The 22,203-nt window shown below is 39.4% G+C and overlaps 1 protein-coding gene across 1 annotated transcript; it reads right to left on the bottom strand.

Annotated features, from left to right (window-relative positions):
- Positions 1 to 9,133: 9,133 nt before the first annotated feature.
- LOC147881153 (uncharacterized) lies at positions 9,134 to 21,640 on the bottom strand. Its single transcript, XM_087369977.1, has 4 exons — positions 20,141 to 21,640; positions 13,910 to 14,327; positions 13,671 to 13,782; positions 9,134 to 9,433 (listed from the first exon to the last, which is right to left on the bottom strand). The coding sequence occupies exons 1-4, from the start codon at positions 20,943 to 20,945 to the stop codon at positions 9,392 to 9,394; spliced, it is 1,377 nt and encodes a 458-aa protein (XP_087226103.1). The 5' UTR covers positions 20,946 to 21,640; the 3' UTR covers positions 9,134 to 9,391.
- Positions 21,641 to 22,203: the final 563 nt, after the last annotated feature.

Here is a 22,203-nt window from a genome sequence, read left to right on the forward strand (position 1 = left end):
GTAAGAATTTTTGTTCCCAACATACTCTTGAAATAGCATAAACACAATGGCAAGGGCTCATATTTTTTGTTCCAGAGATTTGAGATCATGTTTGGATTCGTTGTGCTTTAAACAATGCAATTAGCATGCATGAGGCATTGTTAGGTGTATGAACATAACAAATAATACAAAGTGATGTTTCATTCATCCCCAGGACTACTATTTTAGACTTGACAATCACAATTTTAGATATAGGGATGAGACAAACATCCTTTGTAAGAATTGTTGTCCCCCACATACTCTTGAAATAATAGAAACATGATGGAAGGGGCTCGTATTTTTGGTTCCAGAGATTTGAGATCAAGTTTTTGGATTCTCAATGCTTCAACATGCATTTGGCATTGCTAGGTGTATGAACAGAACAAATAATACAAAGTGATGTTTCATTCATTGTGTTAAATCATTTAAAACTTTGAATTGATGGCTCTCTATGGTGTACGAGAGACAAATCTAAAAATCTTTGTAATTTTCCATCTATGCGGATGTTTGTAATTTTAAATATGTGTGGTGGAGAGGGAGAAGCAGAGGGAGACAGAAAGAGAGGGAGAGGGAGAGGAAAAGGGAGAGGGAGAAATAGAGGGAGAGGGAGAGGGAGACAGAAAGAGAGTGATACCGAAAGAGAGGGAGATAGAGAGAGAGAGATAGGAAGAGAGGGAGAGGTAGAGGAAGAGGAAGAGGGAGAGGGAGAGAGGGAAAGGGATTGTATTTTCTATGCAAGTAGGATGTTCAATCAATCAAAAAAGTACATCAACACTAAAAGAGGACTTTTGGGCATGATATATAATATGAAAAAGTCCAGACATTACTGTCCTATGTTTATGGTGATGAGGTGGATGTTGCTACTCCAAGAGTTCAAATTTACTATAATTCATAAGCTAAGAACTCAGCACAAGGTAAAATATTTGTCAAGAATGGAGTCACAGGTACCCTTGAGAGCAATATCCTTGATTCATTGTAGACGCACAACTATTTGTAGCCATGGAAATGGATAACAAAGAGAATAAAGTAAGTACCTTTCTACTACAATCTTTCCCAAGGAAGTAATAAGAACACACACATAAGGATTGGCCTCAGAGCCTAGAGTAAACTTCAATCACTAGAGTACTTTTAAACTTTCTATTGCAATATTTCCCAAGGAAATAATAAGAACACACACATAGAGTAAACTTCAATCACTAGATAACTATAAAAGATGAATGCAAATGTATCTTAAGAAGGGTAGTGATGAAACATGAGAAATTTTCAATCTTGAGGGAATCTCATCAATGTGCCTTAGAAGGACATTCCTCTTCAAAAATAACATACAAAAGTTCATTCAAGTTGCATTATGGTGGTGCATACCAGGTTATATGATTGTTACAAGTATTATAAATAGTGTGATGTTTGTCAGGGAACAAGTAGACCTTTATTGTAGGATCAGATGCGTTTACACCTAAGACATCGTTGGAAACAAAAATGGGGGTTGGATTTCATGGGTCGATTTAAAGAGTTAGAAGTAAGTATATTGTTGTTGCAATAAATTATGCCACTAAAGGGATTGAAGAAAAGGCTTCAAGAGACGACATCCACCCTAGGCTGATAGCCTACCCCCTAGAGTCCCCCTTAACATAGGGATAGGGAGAGGGAGAAGCATAGGGATAGGGAGAGTGAGAGGGAGATAGAAAGAGAGGGAGAGGTAGGGAGGAAGGGGGAGAAAGGCAAAAAGAGAGGGAGAGGTAGAAAGGAAGGGAGAGGAGAGAGGAAGGGAGAGAGGGAAGGGGCGGGGGGAGAGAGGAAGGGGAATGGGGGAGGGGGAATTTATTTTTATTGTTTTTATTTTTATTTTTAGGCCAATGACCCCTTATATATAAAGTGCAATACTAAATGTCATTTTCATATTCACTACTCATACTCGTACTTCTCACAACCTTCTTTATCGTCCCAAGCTTCCTTCTTTTTCATCTTCCCAAGCATGCTCCCACACTCATGGCTTCCCCTAGAGAAGCCTTTGATCATTGGATTTCATCTACTCATTCTCATGCCATAGCAAACCAGACTTACCCTATCTTTTGCAAGCCACTCGATCTTGAATCACACTTGAGATCTTTCCTTCCTACCCATAATCCCTCTCTTCAGTTTATCAATAGACTTCTCCATGGGCAATCTGTCATTTCCTTCAGGACGAGAAGATTGACAGACTTCTAATACCTGCGGATCTCTCGAAGTGCCACGGTGCCTGGTTTGAACTTATATGGTCTCCCTAGTGGAGGACCTTTTTGGCTTGGATGTAGAGGTGGCTGTTGTGATCCCCTTGAGGGTGCAAGTGGACCATGTGGCTATGGAGGAGGGCATGGCTGCTCTGGATGATGTTGGTGCTCTTCATTGTTCTTTGACGTTTGCTCCTGATGTCATCGAAACGTCCCTTGGCTTTCTTCTTCCATCTCTCTGCCTGAGTTTTACTCTTCTTCTCGCCTCTCTAGCCTCCATGCTGGAAGCTTCTCACGTCAAGATTGTTGTCCTGAGGGGGGTGGGGGGGGGATGAGTCATTGAAGGAGATCTCCTCTTCTGACGTCAATGGTGTTCCTAGCTTCCTTGCCTTTTGCATTTTCCTAGCCATGGGGGATTGTGAGAGAGGGAAAGAGGGGGATGGGGGATTAGGGACAACTGGGAGGGGGTGTGGGAGCATGGGAGTGTGGGAGTCTGAGATTATGGGAGTGTGGGAGCTCTTAAAACAATGAAATGAAAATGAGTGCTAATTCCTTTATAAAGGGCCCATAACCCTAATTTTTTTAAAAATTAATTTTGAAATAAACTCCTAGAACATCTCTAATATTGCATATGTTCTTATTTCGATACGACTGTACCACCATTGAACTAACTGAACCATTAGGCTCGACCTAGTTCTACCACCCCCATGTGGGGTTGCTCTGTTATATGCACAACATGCTTGCCAATGAGATATTTCCATGCCCTAAGTCGACCACACTCCAATGCTTCCATAATTCCATGCCATGTATGGTGCATGGGCATATAAAATGTGAAGCCAAACAAAAAAACAAATTAATAAGTATGGGACCAAAAAATATATACATCTTCATATGTAAGTTAGGGATTACCATGTACTATGTGAAATTATTCTTTCCCCAAGAGATTTCCATATTCTGGGTAAAGTCATTCACAGCATTGATAAAATAGTGTGCATCTTCATCTTTGAATCTTTTCTTTTGTAGAAAAGGTACCAATCTATCAAGAGCTAACCAAACTCGCACTTTTTCCAATCTTTTTTTCCCATTTTTCTTTACAGAAAGAAATTTTAAAGCCTTGAAACCTCCAAAACTTGGCTTACAAGGAACATTTCCTGTTTTTCTAGATTTTTTCTCATCTTTTGTAATTTTGACTTGCCCAGAGTGTAGTCCATATCTGAAAGCACCTTTTCAATTCTTGTAATCATTCTCTCATTTTCTTGTTGGGGCTTTAAATTATATGCATCTATGATATACAGATGCACCATCTTTTCAATTATTTTGACAATAGCATGAAGGGCACAAATTTGTACTCTCTCAAGAGGAATTTCAAGAATCTGGCTCCATGATGGATCTTTCCCTAGAACATCATGATCTGGTGCCTTAGTCTGATTGATCTCTACAAGCCGACAAGCCCATTGCTTTTGGTTCTTTTTACCTGCCTATAATAGTACTATCTTTTTCCATACATAATGGAAAAGGATGGCGTGTATTTACTCCATGTGCCACATTAAACATACATTTAATAGTCTTGAGGTCAGCAACTAGATGACATTCTACACTGTCGGATCTATAGCCCTCAACTTCAAGCATTGTTATGACCTTTGATCACACTTGGAATATCAATTTGGTTAAACAACCAGTTCAAAATTGAATGTGACTCCTTCGGCACCTGCAAAAGCAACTCACATTCTATTTCAAAATATTCTATGCCTTTTTCATTATGAAATCAAAATTCCAAATTCCATGGTACCTCAAATGCAGCCAGCCACCAAATCTCATGTTATGATTGCATGATGTTAAACTCCCTTGCATCATCAAGCTCAACTTGAAGGTCCAACATTCTATTCATCAATGTCAAATTGACTTTTTCTAATTGTTAACCTTTGATGATCTCACTTTCATCAAACTTCAGTATGATTCTTTAGTTGACCATTGCATTCTTCCACAAGCATATCATAAAACTTTACCATCGCCTACAAAACTCTTCGAACATCAATCACAAAGTTGTTGTTGACTATGAGTTCTATTCTTTGACTCTCTAGCCTTCTCTTTCACAATTCGTGTACTACATACATGCCGAGGCTCACCGACTAAATCAAGTACACCCAAATTGAGAGCATGCCTTGCCTTATCAACATTGGATGGTTTTGGAAGTGGGGCTTTGACTTTTTTTCCTTCAGAAAGGCATGCTTTCTTTAAGCTCTTGAATACGAGATGATATGCCCTCATACTTATCCTTGCAATATCATAGACTCCATGTGCATTAGTTGCATCGAATTTCTCCACAACTTTGCTTATTGACTCAGATGTTATCTTTGATTTTAGAATTTTAAAATTGGGATGATGTATAGCAAACTCCAACATTTTTTTAATAAACACTTCACCGATAGCACTGGAGTGTTCATCATGGATAGAAATGAGTTCTGAAATAGTCCTGCAGGCACGCTTCCAATGGCCACATTTTTTGGATATTTCATCCATTGGATGCAATTTCCTCTTATGAAGTCTTGGACCCATAGGAGTATCATTCATGAATGCTACTTTTTTTTCCAATTTCTTGATCACAACTTTTAGAGAAGTGTTTTGCATCTGTAAGTGAATTACATTTAAAGTATGCTCTCCCAATCGAGCGTCTAATGTTTGAACCTTTTCCTGTAATTCCATTTTTATTCTCTATGCCATCATACCATTTTTCTTTCACAGCCATCTGAACAGTTGTAGCTTGCATAGATGATACCAAATGTTGATTCCAAGACTCTAACATTGCAATCTTTTTTGTCTCTTTCATTAAGTAAAGATTCATTGTGGGTCTGAATGCTCCTTGCTCCATGAGCAATCAACCTTTTACAATATCCTAACAAATCATTCTCACCCTTTCATAGAAAATTTATTAAACTAACTAGTCAATCCATGGAATTAAGGGGCTTGACAAGTTTGTGGATCTATTGGATATTTATTCCCATCTAACCACAAATCCATATATGTTTTCCCTTGATTTTGAGAGCTACCAAATCACTTTCACTCGCCAAGTAGGATTCGTTCCTCTTTAGAAATGGTGCATTTTCTGCATCAATTTGAAAATGGATGTCTACCTTTCTCTTTTTCTTGAGGGCCTCCATGGTTTCATACACTTTACACCTAACATAATATAATATTGACATCAGCAAACAACATATTTATTCAACACACAAAACTAATACCACATACATAGATCATGTATATAATAAATAAAATGACCTTGCCTTAGAAAAACATAGTAAGACACTTAACTTAGTAAATTACACAGAAAATAACACAATTAAAGATCACAAACATTGCTAAACTATTGCATGTAAAATAAATCAAAATTTAAAACTAACTATATCAAACATGCTTTAAAAAATAATATCGATAACATCAGCACATATACATTGTAAAGTGATAGAAAAAAAAACTAATATCACATACAAAGATATCACACAAACAATAAATAAATTGACTTGCATTTAGCAGATGTAGAGGCACACTTGACTTCATAAATCATAAATAACTATAAACACAAATCACATATGAATGCTACAAACATTATTAAACTATTGAATGTAAAATAAAACAAAAACTTCTAAATGAACGGTACCTGATTTCCAATGGTCCCTCTTGTATTCCAGAGGCTGAAGTTGATTGGATCTTGCTCCAACACAAATTATATTCTTCCAAACATCTTGAAATCTTTTTCAAACAAATTTTTGCATAAAACTAATAAATTGTAAAGTGATAAAAAACAAAACTAATATCATATGCAAAGATATCACACAAACAATAAATAAATTGATTTGCATTTACCAAATTTAGAGGCACTTTTGACTTCAAAAATCATAAATAAACAACACAAATCACATGTGAATACTACTACTACACATTGTTAAACTACCAACTGTTAAATAAATAAAAAACTTCAGAATGAACAATACCTGATTCTCTGTGGCCCCTCTTGTATTCTAGGAGGCTGAAGTTGATGGATCTTGCTCCAAAACAAATTATATTCTGCCAAACATCTTGAAATCTATTTCAAACAATCTTTTGGAGAAAATTATACATAGTAAGAGTGTAGTGACTGCTCTTTCTTGTAAGAAAGCCTCTATAAGCTCACTTTTCATAAAATTTCTTTCAAAACAAACAAATCTTTCAACATTTTCAAACAATGTAGCAAAAGAAATAAACACAACTACACAAAACGAATTATAAACTAATTGTTTCTTCAAAGTTACATCATTTCCACTATCATGCATTGTTCCAAAGGATATCTCACCTCAACCTCCATGAAAGCTGCTTGGATAGATCCCAAAACTTCACAAACTCTTCGAAATCATGTCCCCTTATAGACCAGTCTTGAGATATGGACAAAAGAAAGATTGATTTTCATGCATAGCCAAGAGTAATGCCTGAAAATCAATCTTCTTTCAACCTTTCTCAAAGAATCTTGTCCAGTAGCTCCTTCTAAGCTCGAAACACCTTGCATCATTCATGGTTCATCTAGAACATTGATTGCCTTGAGTTTCTTCACAAAATGATTTGAGATTGCAACAGAATATTAGATCAGAGAAGAAGTGACAGAATTTGAATGAAAAGCACCCAAGATAGAGCAAGAAGAAGGTAGAGTGAATCTCATTCAAATATCTTGAAAGTTTTAAAAGAATGAGAGTGAAATGGGAGGGAAATGCAAGTGAAGAAGGAAAATGATGAGATTTGGGCATGAAATTCCATCCCATGATAGGGAGAATAGAGAGAGAAGCTTCCTGCTCAGAATAAAGGAATATATTTGAAAATAGGGTTGGAGCAAGAGAAATTCAAAATGGAGCTCAGAAATGAGAGAGAGGGAAGAGGAGTGAGGGTGAATGAGAGAAGTATGGTAGTTGGATGGGAGGATTTGGTTTTAGGACGATGGTGCAAGTTTGGTTGAAAAGCCAGGCCATTTCCAATTCTTCCAAACATCTCGAAATCTTTTTCAAACAAATTTTTGCATAAAACAAATAAATTGTAAAGTGATAAAAAACAAAACTAATATCATATGCAAAGATATCACACAAACAATAAATAAATTGATTTGCATTTAACAAATTTAGAGGCACTTTTGACTTCAAAAATCATAAATAAACAACACAAATCACATGTGAATACTACTACTACACATTGTTAAACTACCAAATGTTAAATAAATCAAAAACTTCCGAATGAACAATACATGATTCTCTATGGCCCCTCTTGTATTCTAAGAGGCTGAAGTTGATGGATCTTGCTCCAAAACAAATTATATTCTGCCAAATATCTTGAAATCTATTTCAAACAATCTTTTGGAGAAAATTATACATAGTAAGAGTGTAGTGACTACTGTTTCTTGTAAGAAAGCCTCTATAAGCTCACTTTTCATAAAATTTCTTTCAAAACAAACAAATCTTTCAACATTTTCAAACAATGTAGTAAAAGAAAGCAACACAACTACACAAAATGAATTATAAACTAATTGTTTCTTCAAAGTTGCATCATTTCCACTATCATGCATTGTTCCAAAGGATATTTCACCTCAACCTCCATGAAAGCTGCTTGAATAGATCCCAAAACTTCACAAACTCTTCGAAATCATGTCCCCTTACAGACCAGTCTTGAGTCCCTTACATCCCTCTTTTCTCCACCAGGACCTATGGCATTTACTTGAATACTTAAAGTAATGAATAAAATGTCCAAGTTGTGGCCCCAAAACCTGTGATGCTAGGGTTGTTCTCTCGAAAGCACCATGATCTTTACCAAGAGAGAGGAGGTACTGGTCAATAAGGACATTCCTTTTTTTGGACATCAATGGGACACATGCATTTTTTGAAAGCAGCGTTCACAAAAGACAATAAGCTTTTGGTTTTGAAAGACAAAAAAGATCTCAAGGTGAGGTTTAGCATGTGTACATGACTAGTGATATGAACTTGGATCCTACAAATTGAGCATGGTTTCCTTAACATTGTAGGGACATTTATGCATCATAGCGCTATATTTTCTTTACTTTTACAATCAATTTTTCATTATTTTGACACTTTGTTTGTCCATTCTTGCAAGCTACCAAAGTTGTATTGGTGTCTTGACACACACGTACACACACATTATGTATACGCCTTTATATATGTGCATACATACATACATATATATATGCATGCATGCATACATACATACATATATATATGCATGCATGCATACATACATACATACATATAAATGTGTGTTTGTGTGTGAGGGTTTGTACGTATGCGTGTGCAAATGTTTGCTCCTTCCATTTCAGTTTCGATGTGTCTCATACGACATGAACTTCCTTTTACACAATTCTCATTTCCCATGATTTCGTGCATCATCGATTTCAAATGTTTGCTCCTTCCATTTCGCTTTCGATGTGTCTCATACTACATATGCACTTCCTTTTACACAATTCTCATTTCCCATGATTTCGTGCATCATCAATTTCAAATGTTTGCTCCTTCCATTTCGGTTTCGATGTGTCTCATACGACATATGCACTTCCTTTTACACAATTCTCATTTCCCATGATTTTGTGCATCATCGATTTCCCTTGTTTCAAAGCATCACAAGCAATACACGCTAGTCTTTTTTTCCTTTGAAATTTTCACATTTCCGAAGTCCTTCCTCCATAATGTATATAAATTTTATAAAGAGACCACATCATGTCCTTTAGTTTTTAATAAATATGCTCATGTGCTTAAATTTTTTAAATCCATGGAAATGTGCCTTTTGGAAAGGAGTGAGATTTAGGAAAACCATTCTCCTTAAAAAGATTTTGGAGGATTTCTTCAACAACTTTCAAAGAGGATTGGGTATCATCATGATGCATAAAGTTAAAATTATGTAGATAGAATTTCAACATGGACTCGCTATACTACTAAGGCTTTAAGATTTTGAATACCCACTAGTAATGATCAATGTCTTTCTATACAAGGACCTTTCTATAATGATCACTAGTAACGATCAGTGCCTTTCTATACAAGGACCACAATCATCTATAAAGTATCTTGTGGAAAGCGTTTTGTTGACATCATTTCTTTGTATTCAAAAAACTCAAACATAGTACTTAGCAATTGATTGCACCGATGGAGCTAGTGTCTCCCATCTACACCGATGGAGCTACTCTCTCCCACCTATTGGGCAGATAGACCCAAGATCAAAAAAATATTTTAAGTTTCATAAATAATAATAATTTAAAGGAAAACATTTTTATGCATATTAACCCTTGAAACCAATGCTACGATGGGAATACATGCCAACACTAGTTCTTGTAAACCCCATAAATTGAGATCTTTTAGTCTTAGAAAAAATACTATGCATGTAAGTTAAATAATATTCTTAATCAATACACATGATTCTTCAAGAATTCACACTTTATTATCATTTACAACAATACTGTTGCCATGATGGCTAGTATACAAAAACAAGTATTTGAAGAAAAGAGGCATCCATCATATACAATTGAGCACAAAAAAATATAGGGAAATACATCATTATCAAATTTCAAATAGAAAAAGTTGTGGCAATAAGATGGGGATTTTTGGCATTACATTGGTGTACATGTTCACAATTTAGGTCATACAATCACTTCTATCCAATGAAGCTAGTGATTGGAAACTTCAAATTTGAAATATGAATAATTTCAAGCTTAAGACTCAAGATTCAATGTTATAGGAAGAACTAGCTTCTTGGCCATGAATCTTGATTGACTAGATATAGTTTTCAAAATAGATAGCAATATCTTCATCTATAGAAGATCTTAAAATAAGATTTTAATATCTCTTATGGTGTATTTTTCGAGAAGGTAGACTATCAAGAAGCTCCTTGGGAGATTCATCAGGTCATTATTTCTTTCATTAATTTATCAAGTTCTTGTAAAGCACCTTTCCTTATGCTCACATGAGAAACAAAGGTAAAATGTTGATAAAAGGCTGAAGAGTGTAATAACAACCATAAAAAGTTGTAAAGTTCATCAAACCAAGTACTCACTAGGCCTTTACAGTATTTGACTATGTAGCAACATAGTCACTTCTTAAGGCATGCATGATCTGTATTTTGGACAAACTGGAAGATATGATTTATGAATGACATATTCTGTCCATACTTAAGGAAACCTATAATGATCTTTTAGACGATATACTCATATGAAACTATTGAGAAGCACAAAGTTCAACTTAAGATTTTTGTATATATTTTGCAAAGTAAAGTATGCATTTTTAAAATAATAAATTGCTTATTTTGGCTTTAGACAAGCAATGGAGTGGCTAAAAACAAAAAATGTACTACAAGTTTGATCTTTCCTCCTTCTATTACATATTATACTTTGATTAATCTCCCCCTAATTAACTTACTTCAAGGGATAAAGAAGGAATTCAACCAACATAATACTTAGAATGAAGAGTTGAATAAAAGGTACCAATGTTGATTGATTTGAATCCTAGAAGTAACCCTTAGTGCTAGAGATAGATGTTAGTATTTTACCATAGGGATTGTTTTATTCAAAATGAGAGACAGTGCACTTGTGGTAGAGATAGATGCTAGCCTTTTCATATGGGGTTTGAATTCCAAGATGGGAGACCACTTGCATGTGAAAGCAAGAACCCAAAAAATATGCCCAAGTATCTCACTAGAGAGAGAGTTGTTTGTAGTAATTCGTTCATTACTTGCATCAATTCAAATTTCAAGTACTTGTTGATGATGAGCCCTTTTAGATACCCGCTTTTCTAATTAGCTTGATTTGAAGGAGCTAGATGTGTAAAGTTGATGCAAGAGTTAGACTTTAAGACTTGGTAATGGAAGGAAAGTCAAAAATAGAGTAGCTAATAAACTTAGTAGGGATAGGAGAGGCAAATGGGTTTCACTAAGATTGAATCTCATTTGTACTTTTTTGGTTAATTTAAAAAAAAAAAAAGATTAATCTCATTTCCATTAAACTCTAATGGTTGTGCAAGAACAATAGATATTTTAAGTTATATATGGCATAAATTCTCGACTGTCACATTTTGATAATGAGGTAAGAAGCCAATACACAATCCAGAATGATTGTCCCTCCATAAAGAACAATTTGTGTAACTCTTGGTTACGAATAAACTTTGTTTTTACGATCAGCTTAATTTGCAAGAGTCCCGAGTTTGAGATTTATATATAGCAAGCTAAATCTTTAATAAGAGAATAACTTAGTTCTTCTTCCCGTTACAGTAAGCCATCTAGCTCCCTGAAGTACCCAGAATTGAACTTTGAGATTTTGCATAGGGAGCAAAATCTTTGATAACACACAGAGAGAATACCTTGGTTGCTGCCATTACAGCAAGCCAACGACCTTCCTAAAGTACCCACAATTAATGGAAGTTCATTCACCTCAACACACTTATGCAACTTCGAATTGATGCACCAATCGATGTTGCCAACCTCTTCACAGTTTGATCCTGTATGGCCAACCTCATTCTCATCCCTCCTGGTGTTGAAAGCATCATCGTAAACTTCCCTATCCAAGCAACCCTTGTTGTCCTTCACTTCACAAAGGAATTTGAGTACTACTCAATATACCATTGTCAGCATATCCAATCTTAGGGGCCAGGGCTGCTAGGAGCAGCTACTAAGAAAATCTTCTTTATCACCACATATGCCTTCCCTACTTTTGGTTATGCTTTTTCTTTTGTTCCCTCTTCTTTTTCTCCTTGCAATCCTGCATGAAGTGTCTAAGGGGTGTCTAAGCTAATCCCATTAGACGAACGTCTATCCTTTTTCTTTTTTTCATGTCTAAAGATCTGAAGAATCCTTGTAAACCTCCTTAGCATTGCCTTTGCCATGCTTGCCGTTACCTTTGGTCTAGACTCTGTATGTGGCCAAAAAGGCCCTATCCTCACTAGCTCGTTCAAATTCGTTCTGTTGATCCTCCTCCCGGAGCAACAAAGGACCAAGCTCCTTCACCGTTCTCCAACGTTGAAGGTCATGCCTAACCCATTTAAGTTCCTTAAAAGCTTGCTGACCATGCTTATAACTGATTACCAAACACATTTTGAGCAACTTCCACTAGTTGATCTCTTAGAAATAAATGGTTGTCAACAGACTCTCCGTCATCCCTCGTCAACATGAACAACTCATTCTAGTGTATAACCACCCTTCGAATTTGCAAACACGTTGTTCATTCTAGAGTACAACAACCCTTAGAATTTGCAAACATTTCCAAACGTGTTTGCAAATGCTCAGTTTCCAAAAGTGTGGCAACTATGCACCTCTAAGTTCGATGTCCTCCTCATCAAGGGGCTCACATGTTGGGAGATACCCTCATATGTAAACAGGACAAATGTACAAGAGACTGAGTTGGCCCAGCAATTTCTCAAACTTCTAGCACGGAGTTTGAGAAACTTGTAAACTACCTTAACTAGGAATTTGGCTGACCAACCTAGATGAGCAAACAGAAAGGATGAATCAAGTAATGGAGGAGACACTGCGTCAGATTGGGAGAGGTATCTGAATTTGCCTACAATAGTGCTAAGAATAATGGAAATGCTGGCACAACCATCAGATTGGGAGTGCTACCTCCCCTGTCGTCAAATTTTCTTACAAGGGCACGGAAATTACAGCTTTAATCGTAGCTGTTTAGATTGATGCATGTTATGAACCTAGATATCCAATTTCCTTAAGCCTTGCAATTATGAAACTGCAGAAAGAAAAGGATTTCTTGTTGCTTATGCAAGATGTGCTGGTACAAGCCAAGGACACCATTAAGAGTGCTCAGTATAGAGAAATATTATATGGTAGCTATTAAAGGGTCCTAATCAGGATTCTTAAGGGAGACCTGTGGGTGCAGCACGAAAGTACCTCTAGATATAAAGACATTGAGAACTGGAAAGTATCCTAAGTTGTTAACTGGAAGGTTTATCGATATTGTCCCTGCAAATATTGTGAATATTTGATGGTCAATAAGAAGATTAATAATTAGAGCCCCCCTATGTCATCCATTCTTTCACATAAGTAGGTTCAAAGAAAACTGCAAATGGAGACAAAGTTCAAGGACTGAACCTATCTTCCACATTCACCAGAGAGCACTACATAATAAACTCTGCAAATAGGTCTATTACTGAATATTACATCACGTGGGATCGAGGAAGACTCCATTTGGGAGAGAGTTGTTGATTTGAAGAAAAGGCTCCTTGATTTCATTTCTAAGGATGTAAACGAATGAAGAGGCAAGTACCTTACGTACCTGAATAACTATAGGTTGTTAATAACACTAGGGTTAGGTGATCCCTAGAGGGTGATATCATAAGAGAGGTTGCACCTCAATTGGTCAATCACAAAAACATCATACATTAGCTGCAGAGACTATTATTCAGAAGCAACAAGGGGGGCAAATCCAAAGAATACCTTCACAGCTCCAAGTCCTCTACAAAATGATACAACCTGCCTGTAAGCAGTGTCCAGTGTGTCATCCTTCAACGCATCAGCTCCTGATGTGGCTGCTCTGAACCAAACAGTCCTGCCCATATGTGAGAGGGAGTGTTAATTAAAGAAAAATCTTCATTTTCCAAATATGCCATCAGGAAAAACTGGTTTCTTCAAATAGCATGTGCAAAATTTCTTAGGGGAATAGCAAAGCAGTATACCAGGGATCCAAGGCAAGTTGTTCTGTAGGTACTAGTAACATGAATTTTCGAAACTGACCATACTTTATGGAGCCATCTGTGTCTACTCCTAAAAATCTAATCATATCAATTGCATTGGCTTCTGTTGCAGGGAGACCAGCATTCCTTAGCAAGTCCTTCACATGCATTTTTTGAAGCGTGCCAGAGTCGGTTACACCAAGAGAGTTGAATGAACGAATCATCATTGGCTCTTTCTCCTGTATCAGTGAAGCAAACTCCGCCCATCCAAATGAAGTTGCCAGAAAATGATTGTGTGTGCTGCGGAGAAACTTCTTCGCATAGAACGATGGTAGTTTCATCTTGTCCATGGCAACTCTCAAATCGTCCAACGTTATTTGCCCATCATCGTCACTGTCCAGCTCTTGAAAGATTCGCCTATCTGAAAACATAATTCAATCATGTTTATTCCCTTCAGACAAATCAAGGTTACAGCGTATAATATCTACCACAACGAAGCCAAAACTTAGAACACTGATATTTGGACAAAGAAAGTAGAACATGCAGTAGGACATTCCTTACCAATAATCTCTTGAATTCACCAATCACAAGAAATCCTCGCTAGTAAACAAAAAAAATTGCAGAACTGACTCCCTCAAAGGATATTAGAAGAGACACAATTTGGGAGGCATTTTCAAGAGTTCTTTATACAGCTTTACTTTCTGGTCTTTTAAGGGTAACTAAGCAAGCTCTTCCTAGTCGCTTATTCAAAAAGCACCAATGCAGCAGCAACAGAATGACATAATTACTTGACATACAACAGATCCTGTGTAAAAGTCAAGGCTTGGCTGCCATCCCTGAGAATATGTCTAAGCGCTTGTAACTTTACAAATATATAGTTAATTGTACTTTGCTAATTTCAGGGTATTTACATAAAATGGATGATGTCTGACATTGATATGTGGGCCACGGGGAGTCAGAAACTTTTGTGAAGGTGAAGGACAGCATGGAGTGCTTGGAATCTTCCAGGTGCATGGCTGTTGATACTGACACGAGGGTGGATTCCATGGAGTGCCCTAGGGTTCACTGAGATAAACTCGCAAGACACTTAGAAGCTTAGAGGCAAACATTGTACTATAAATTACAATAATGATGACACAAGAGCATTCTAACCTTAGTGTGAGAATATCGCCATGAATATGTGAGAAAAGTGTAAACAATCAAAGCATGACCAGTTCATAGTAGTAAAGAGGATGAAGATTAAAAGGAGATTTCATATAGTTGCTGCCTCAAATCAGGCTGAAGCAGATTCTGCCAAATAGCTATGCTCTCGTGCAAAACAACAGTAGCCTTTCCTAGTGTAGGGAAGGGAAGATCTAGAAGCAGGCAGAAGGGGATACAATAGTGGAAGGGAAGGTAGGGAGAGTGAGAAAGAGGGGAAAGAGAGAAGGGGAGTGGGGGTTGTATAAAACTTCAGTAAGTTTCATACTACCAATAAGTGCATAAAATGGACTGGAGGTGAGGCTTTGACAGTCCTCCCCCATATTTTCCTACTTATCCCTCTCTAACTAAGTCTCCCACCGGAGCTAACCACTAACTTAGGGGAGCTCCTACAAAATGCTCTTACGTTTCCATGATTTCTCAGTTTCAAGTATGGCCTTGCATTTGATGTACTTCAGGCACCTCCTATGAGGACTCTCTAATAACGAGCTTGGCTCTGATAATAAGAGAGAATCGCCATTCACGTAAGGACAAAAGCAGTAGTAATCTGAAGACTAGGAAGAGGATGAAGATGAACAAAGGAGATCTTATATAGGTGCTGCCTTGAATCAGGCTGCAGAGTACACCAAACTTCCCAAGTAGTGCACTCTCTTGCTGAAAGTCAGTGCCTTTCCTAGTGCACGTCTAAGTGATGGATAGAGTAAGAAACTCAAATGTTGATTTGATATGGAGAGTATGCCTTCATAGGCCCCAAAGTGGGCCAATTTGTAACGACCAATACCAACCAGCACCCACCACAGATCAGCTGACTGATCAGCCCACTTGTCAGACAGCAGACAAGCTGGGGCTGATCTATTCTACCGACCTATCAGCTGACAATAGCTGACATGTGGCCAATGTGTAGCCCTACTTGGAAGTTGGATCATTTACAACCTGGGCCATAAATGGTCCTTCAATGCTTGACAATGCCATTGCATGGCATATTAGCGATGTCTTTTGCTCAGCCATAGATCGTTGAAATGACCACCTATCTTACATATTGCCCTCTCGATATGGACGTATTACCTGTTGACTATCAAAGTTCTAGCCAAGTGTCTAGAGGGTCAAGCATTGGACTCTAACAGCACTCTACAAGCACTGCATAGTCCAAGGGCGAAGGCAAGAAGAGAGGCAAGGCAAGATGACAAGTGTGTACTGAGTGCCAAAGGGTGAGATGGTGTTGCACTTGTATGTAAGGCAAGAGGCAGCATGAGCGTGAAGTGGTAGGATCCGTACTGATGGTTCTCTCCGTGGTTTGAACACCTAAGCTCTAGGAATGGGAGGGTTTCTTCCTCCTCATTGGTGGAAACAAATGGTCCCCACTCCAAGTTACCCAAATCATGAGGGTAGAGGGGTTTCTGACCCTTAGATCTCAGGGAGTCATATAGATGGTTGGATCAAATTTGATCCCGTGGTTGGAAATTGAAGGCCCACAACTGGTAGGTCAATCGGCGGCTGGCAGCCGCAGACCATGAGATCTACTTTAGATATAATGGCTACAAAAGGCTCATTTTAGATGGCAACTGGCAGTTGTGGACCATTAGATCTATTTAGATCCAATAAATAAGGAAAAGGTGGGCGCGATGGAAAAAGGAATGACTGTGGAATGCAGATCGGATCGAGCGGTTGTATAATAGCATGCCACACAAACCGTTGCATCAAAATTTGAATCCTAGCCTGCCCTTTTCTTTGGCCCATTAGATCTAGTGTAGATCTAATGGCTAACCTTGATTGTAGCTAGGAAGTCCCTACACCCCTAACCCCTTGCACCATCTAATAAAGACATGTTAGAAATGTAGCATCAGCAAGTGATCAAATGGAAGCAATAGCAAGTTCATTCATGAGTAGAGTTACATATAGTGGAATGCCCTTGGGTAGGTGGCTCTGGATCCATGATTATCTCCCTGATTGTCTCCATCAGTAACACCCCCAAGTCCTCCATCAAACTGACCACCAAGTCCCTAACTTATCTCAATCACACCTAAATGGGTGACACCTAACTGATGAGTTACCTGACACACCTACCATGGTGCTCACTAGCACTCACGCCATGTCCTACACAAGCACTAGCACACTGGCACACACACCACATGACCATGTCCATAAGTGTGTCCCCTAACATCAATTTATCCAACATACCCCCCCTTAAATTGATGACCTTCTACCCTGGCAGTAGACAATGGGATACTACATGGTTTTCATGCTCCTGACCTTGTTCTCACTCCAGTTGCATCGATAGTAGCCTCATGTGGACACCCTAGCTCCACCATGATCTCACTCCAAATCAGGTTACCTTGGTTTACAATAAGAGAGTCCAACTGGTACATGTGTCTTTGGGCATCACCATAGGACATATGACTCAAAGCAGACAAACTAACTAAAATGGAAATAACATATCATTTTAGGATGGACTATCCATGGCAGAGCACCTTATTGACTCAATCACACAACATAAAACTAGGTGATAGTGTCAATGCCCCCCTGGATGAAATCTCCCTTATTGATGACAATCATATCATCACAGCAGACTTCATACTTCTTGTTGCTTGGATCCTCTTCCCGTAAGGCCTTGTCCTTCATGACATCTTCTTGCTCTTCTTTAGGGCAGAAGAAATCTCCTTCTCCATACGTGTGTAGGTTGCTTGCCATAAATTCAGAGAAGCCTAATTGCTTAGCATAATAATAACCAATGGGTTTCTCCCACAGCCGCTTCGGTGGTGTCTTCTTGATGACCTTGTACTTGGGCTTTTCCTCCTTCACCTTTGAGGGATCCATAATGAGTAGGTCTTACTTTCAATAGAAAGCAGTGTCTAAACTCTTACAAGATTTGATTATCTTTTTGAGGAGTTTGGAGAATCAAACCAAAACAATCATAACATCAAATTCAAGGTAGATACTCAATGCATTTCTGGAAATCGGAGTTCAGGGAACTAAAACACATATATGAGCAGACTTTTGGACGGTCAATTGTAGGAAATAGTCAAACTTTGACCATTACCTCCCAAATTTCCCCAAACTGAGAAATCAGAGACTGGAGGCCGAAATTGGAGAGCTATGGTGCATTATTCAGAGGGCTTTTGAGTGGAAAAGATTGCCCTTGTAGTCGCCCATCAGCAGCAGAAAGCATTCGCTCTGAATCGCGCCATGTCGCTTGGCATTACACTAACAAAATCAAAATTTGAAACAATGATTGTGGCCGATTCTCTGGACCAATGTCAACCAAACTTCATCAGTAGGAAGCTTGAGGCATTGCTAAACCTTTGCTAAGAGCTTGGAACCCAATTGCAACCACAACTTTAGAATTTCGCAAATTGCCGCTCAGCTCAGAAAGTGTCCGCACAGCAGATCCGCGAGGTTTTTAGTCAATCCCTCCGGTTGGAAGGTGTGCCCTAAGGAGAGGAACCTTGAGCTCAAAGCATTCTGGAATCCATTGGTTAGATTCGACGAATTAGATCCTGCAAGGTCAGCATGGAGGAGGAAAGAAAGAGGACGCTCATGTTTGCAATGGGGAAGAAAGAGGACACGTGGCATAGGCTAGGTAGGCGTGGCTAAAGGCTCTAATACCATGTTAGAAATGTAGCATGAGCAAGTGAGCAAATGGGAGCAATAGCAAGTATGATTTCATTCATGAGTAGAGTTATATATAGTGGAATGCCCCTGAGTAGGTGGCTCTAGATCCATGATTGTCTCCATCAATAACACCCCCAAGTCTTCCATCAAACTGGCCACCAAGTCCCTAACTTATCTCAATAACACCTAGATGGGTGACACCTAACTGATGAGTCACCCAACACACCTACCATGGTGCTCGCTAGCACTCACACCATGTCCTGCACAAGCACTAGCACACTGGCACACACACACCACATGACCATGTCCATAAGTGTGTCCCCTAAACATCAATTTATCCAACAAGACATCCCCGTCAAAAACTGCCATTTAATATAGCTTACCACGACCTTTTGACTTGTCATCAATATAATAATCCATTTTGCTAATCTTCCTCTTATTAGGCCCTTTTTGAGTTCCTGTTGATAAGGCTCCCATTGATGCCTCATGGCCGCCACGTCTCAAATAAGCCATGATCAGTCCCACTCACTAGTGCTCCAAGGTGTGAGCTATTGTTTTGCCCATTCCTCCTATCACTCTTCTAGTTACCCTCCTCCCATGTACTCTAGACTTGCCAAATCACAAAGTTTTATTTAAGAGCCCTATAGTACTTCTCATGCCTAGGGTCCTGTATCCCTTACCATACCCATTTCCTCATGATGTTTAAAGCTTTTCCTTCCTTTTTGTTGGGTCCACTCTCCTATGCCTAGAGGCTTATGTCATGGAGGGGTAAAAAGAGGGGAAATACGAATGGCTATTTTGGATGTTTTTCCCTTGGAGGAGCATATTTTGGACATTTTTCCCTTGGTGCATGTCATTAGGATCAAGTATCAAGGGAAAATGAGAGAGCGCTATAAAGCCAATAGTAGAGAAATAACACATCAATGGTTCTCAAGAGTAAGGGGGAAACCACCATGAGGTCTAGAGCATGCGGCGCTATTTCTTCTATGTGTCATGTGTCAATAGCTATTTCCCTCTTTTTCCCCTCCATGAGAAAAAGACCCTAGACTAGTTGTGTTGGTCTGGAAAGGGCACTTTTCGTGCTCACGATCTCCGGGCTAAACCTTCTCCATTTCCATATTTCCTTAATAGGGCCATTCAAAGTAAGCCCCCTGTGTGTGTTATTAGGGAACACAATCTTCCCACAAGATGACATTACCCCTAAGTGAGGATGACCTCCAGGGTACAAGATCCAAAAGCCAATTCTTCTGTCCGCTAAGCACAAGCAACAATTTTAAAAAGAAAATCCTTGTTACAGACAACCGCAGCAAACTAAGCCTAAGCTAAGATTGTTCCCCAGATTCGTGCAAAGACAGCAAATCAAAGTACAGCATTCTACATTAAAGAGATTAATCTTTGAAAAATATGGTAGTTTTAAATGCGCACCTTCAGCTTCAGTATACAGGAAGAAATCTTGCACAGAATTGAGCAATTGTTTGTCAGGGAAAGCTTCTTGTTGTTGAGTAACATTCCTGAAGTGCGGAAAAATCCCCAGGAATGTTGCGAGAGGCAAATGCCAAGGCACCTCGGGAAGGAAACCTGGTTCCCCCTGCAAGCGCGCAAATCCAAGGGTACTTCGCTTGCGTCGCCCTGCCTTGCTCTTCCCAAGAATCAGTCTTCTCGTTAACTTGGAAACCATGGTAGAATGCTTTTGCAGCAAAAATCCGTGTATAACCTCTCCGGCGTCACAGCATGCACAGACGGATGCTCTCCTTGTCGTTGAAGCCTCCTCCAGCAAATTCGGGATACGCAATTGATTTAACATATATAGTAGAAGATGACTTTCCAGAGGCTCCATCTCTTTCAGCTTTCGCCTTTGAACGTTCTTTTCTGAAGGCAAACCAGCTTCTAATTGCCCTCTCGCAGATGACTGCTTGCAAAACCCCTTCTGTGACAACACAATTGAAACAGACATCCAGAGTCTATGCACAGCCAATGTGTTCGCGTCACCACTATCGAGCCTGCACTTGCATGCAACATTTCTTTCATTTCGAGAAGAAAGCCTAGCATCGGGTACAAAAGCGTCTTCGTTCGGCATGGGGGGTTGGCTTCCTAGAGCTCTAACGAATCTGTCTAGAACAAACCTCTGCGGAGAGGCTAGCAGTTCATTTTTCCAGGTTTGATGTCCACCTGCTGGCGACTTTTTCGTGTGGCCTTCTAGCGCTGCAAACGCAGCTGTGGACTGAGACATTTCTTATGTGTTATGGACAAATTTGGATAGCCAAGCGAGTTTGGGAAGGTCAAGGTCTACAAATAATGACCGATGAAAATGCAAAGGAAAAGAGATTGAAGAAGCGGCGCGAGGCTATCAAAGAGTTCGAAGAATTTTCGACAAATTAAAATTTGCTTGGTTGATGGCAACGTTCTCGTAAAACCAGAGCAGCTGGAGGTGAAGATGAAGTGGACGAAGCTCTTGTTGCGAGCAAAATGCAAAGGCTATCAGCTAAGCGATCAGGTGGAAGAAGATGTTGGTTGAGAAAATGAACTTTGATCCGGCAGGAGGCGCTACGTCTGCTTTGATCCGGCAGTTCCAACTTAGCTCAACACTAAGGCGGGAAGTCACATCGGGAGAAAGAAGCGGCACGGAGTTCAACGACGGACAGGGAATCAATCGGGAGTGCTGCTGTCAATCAACATTGATCTCCATAGCCAGCAAAATTGTTTATCTCCTCGTGCAATGCAGCCGGAGGACATTGATCGTATTGCACCTCACGTTTCTCTCAAGCATTCGTCGCCACTGCTCGCCAGCAACGCGATGCAGCAAGAAGATCGAAATCTGCAAAAATGCAACAGCAGGAGGACATTGATCGTATTGCAACCTCACGTTTCTGTCAAGCATTCGTCGCCAGCAACGCGATGCAGCAAGAAGATCGAAATTCTGCAGCAGAGATGCGGATCTCTGCTGCAAACATTACTAAACATTGATTGCCACGGCGAGAGCAGAATTGATTGTCACCGACCTGGAAGCGAAAGATCAGCGTGATGAAATCGTGATGGTCGTCCTGTCCTCGTCTCTATTGCAATCAAGCAACGCCATGGCAATCAAGATGGTTGTCGTCTACGATGGTGCCATCCACAGCAAGGTCGGCTGGCCGAAATCTGAGCCAGAATTTCGCCATCGCCAAAGCTACTCAAATTTCTTTCCGGTCATTTCCTCGTCGTCGGTTTCCATTCCCGGCGAGCGCCGGCAAGCCTTGTTCACTTTCCGGCAACGTACCCCTCTCTGCACGTGGATCTTTCTTTACGAGACACGTGTATCTGTTTGAGCCCTCACGAGCACACCCACGCCTTTTGCACGCTCTCCTCATTGCTCCCCTTGCCTGAGATGTTGTCTTCAATGTGGGTGCAGGGGGAGTTAGGCCCGCGGCCATGTTCCAAAATGGAATGTGAAGAGGCGCGAGCACCCTTGGACCAATAGCATATGCGGGCCCGGACGTGGCAGCCAAAAA

Source organism: Dipteris shenzhenensis, chromosome 31, assembly GCF_047967505.1.
Source record: "Dipteris shenzhenensis isolate YYH24624 ecotype China chromosome 31, Dip_SZ_1.0, whole genome shotgun sequence".
Taxonomy (NCBI): domain Eukaryota; kingdom Viridiplantae; phylum Streptophyta; class Polypodiopsida; order Gleicheniales; family Dipteridaceae; genus Dipteris; species Dipteris shenzhenensis.

Bases quoted from the DNA above. Each gene is read 5' to 3' on its own strand.
- LOC147881153 (XM_087369977.1), bottom strand. From the start codon at position 20,945: ATGTCTCAGTCCACAGCTGCGTTTGCAGCGCTAGAAGGCCACACGAAA. The intron at 14,328-20,140 runs GTGCGCATTTAA...TTATGTTTTCAG, and splicing joins CCTGTATACTGAAGCTGAAG to ATAGGCGAATCTTTCAAGAG. The intron at 13,783-13,909 runs GTATACTGCTTT...ACATATGGGCAG, and splicing joins CAACTTGCCTTGGATCCCTG to GACTGTTTGGTTCAGAGCAG.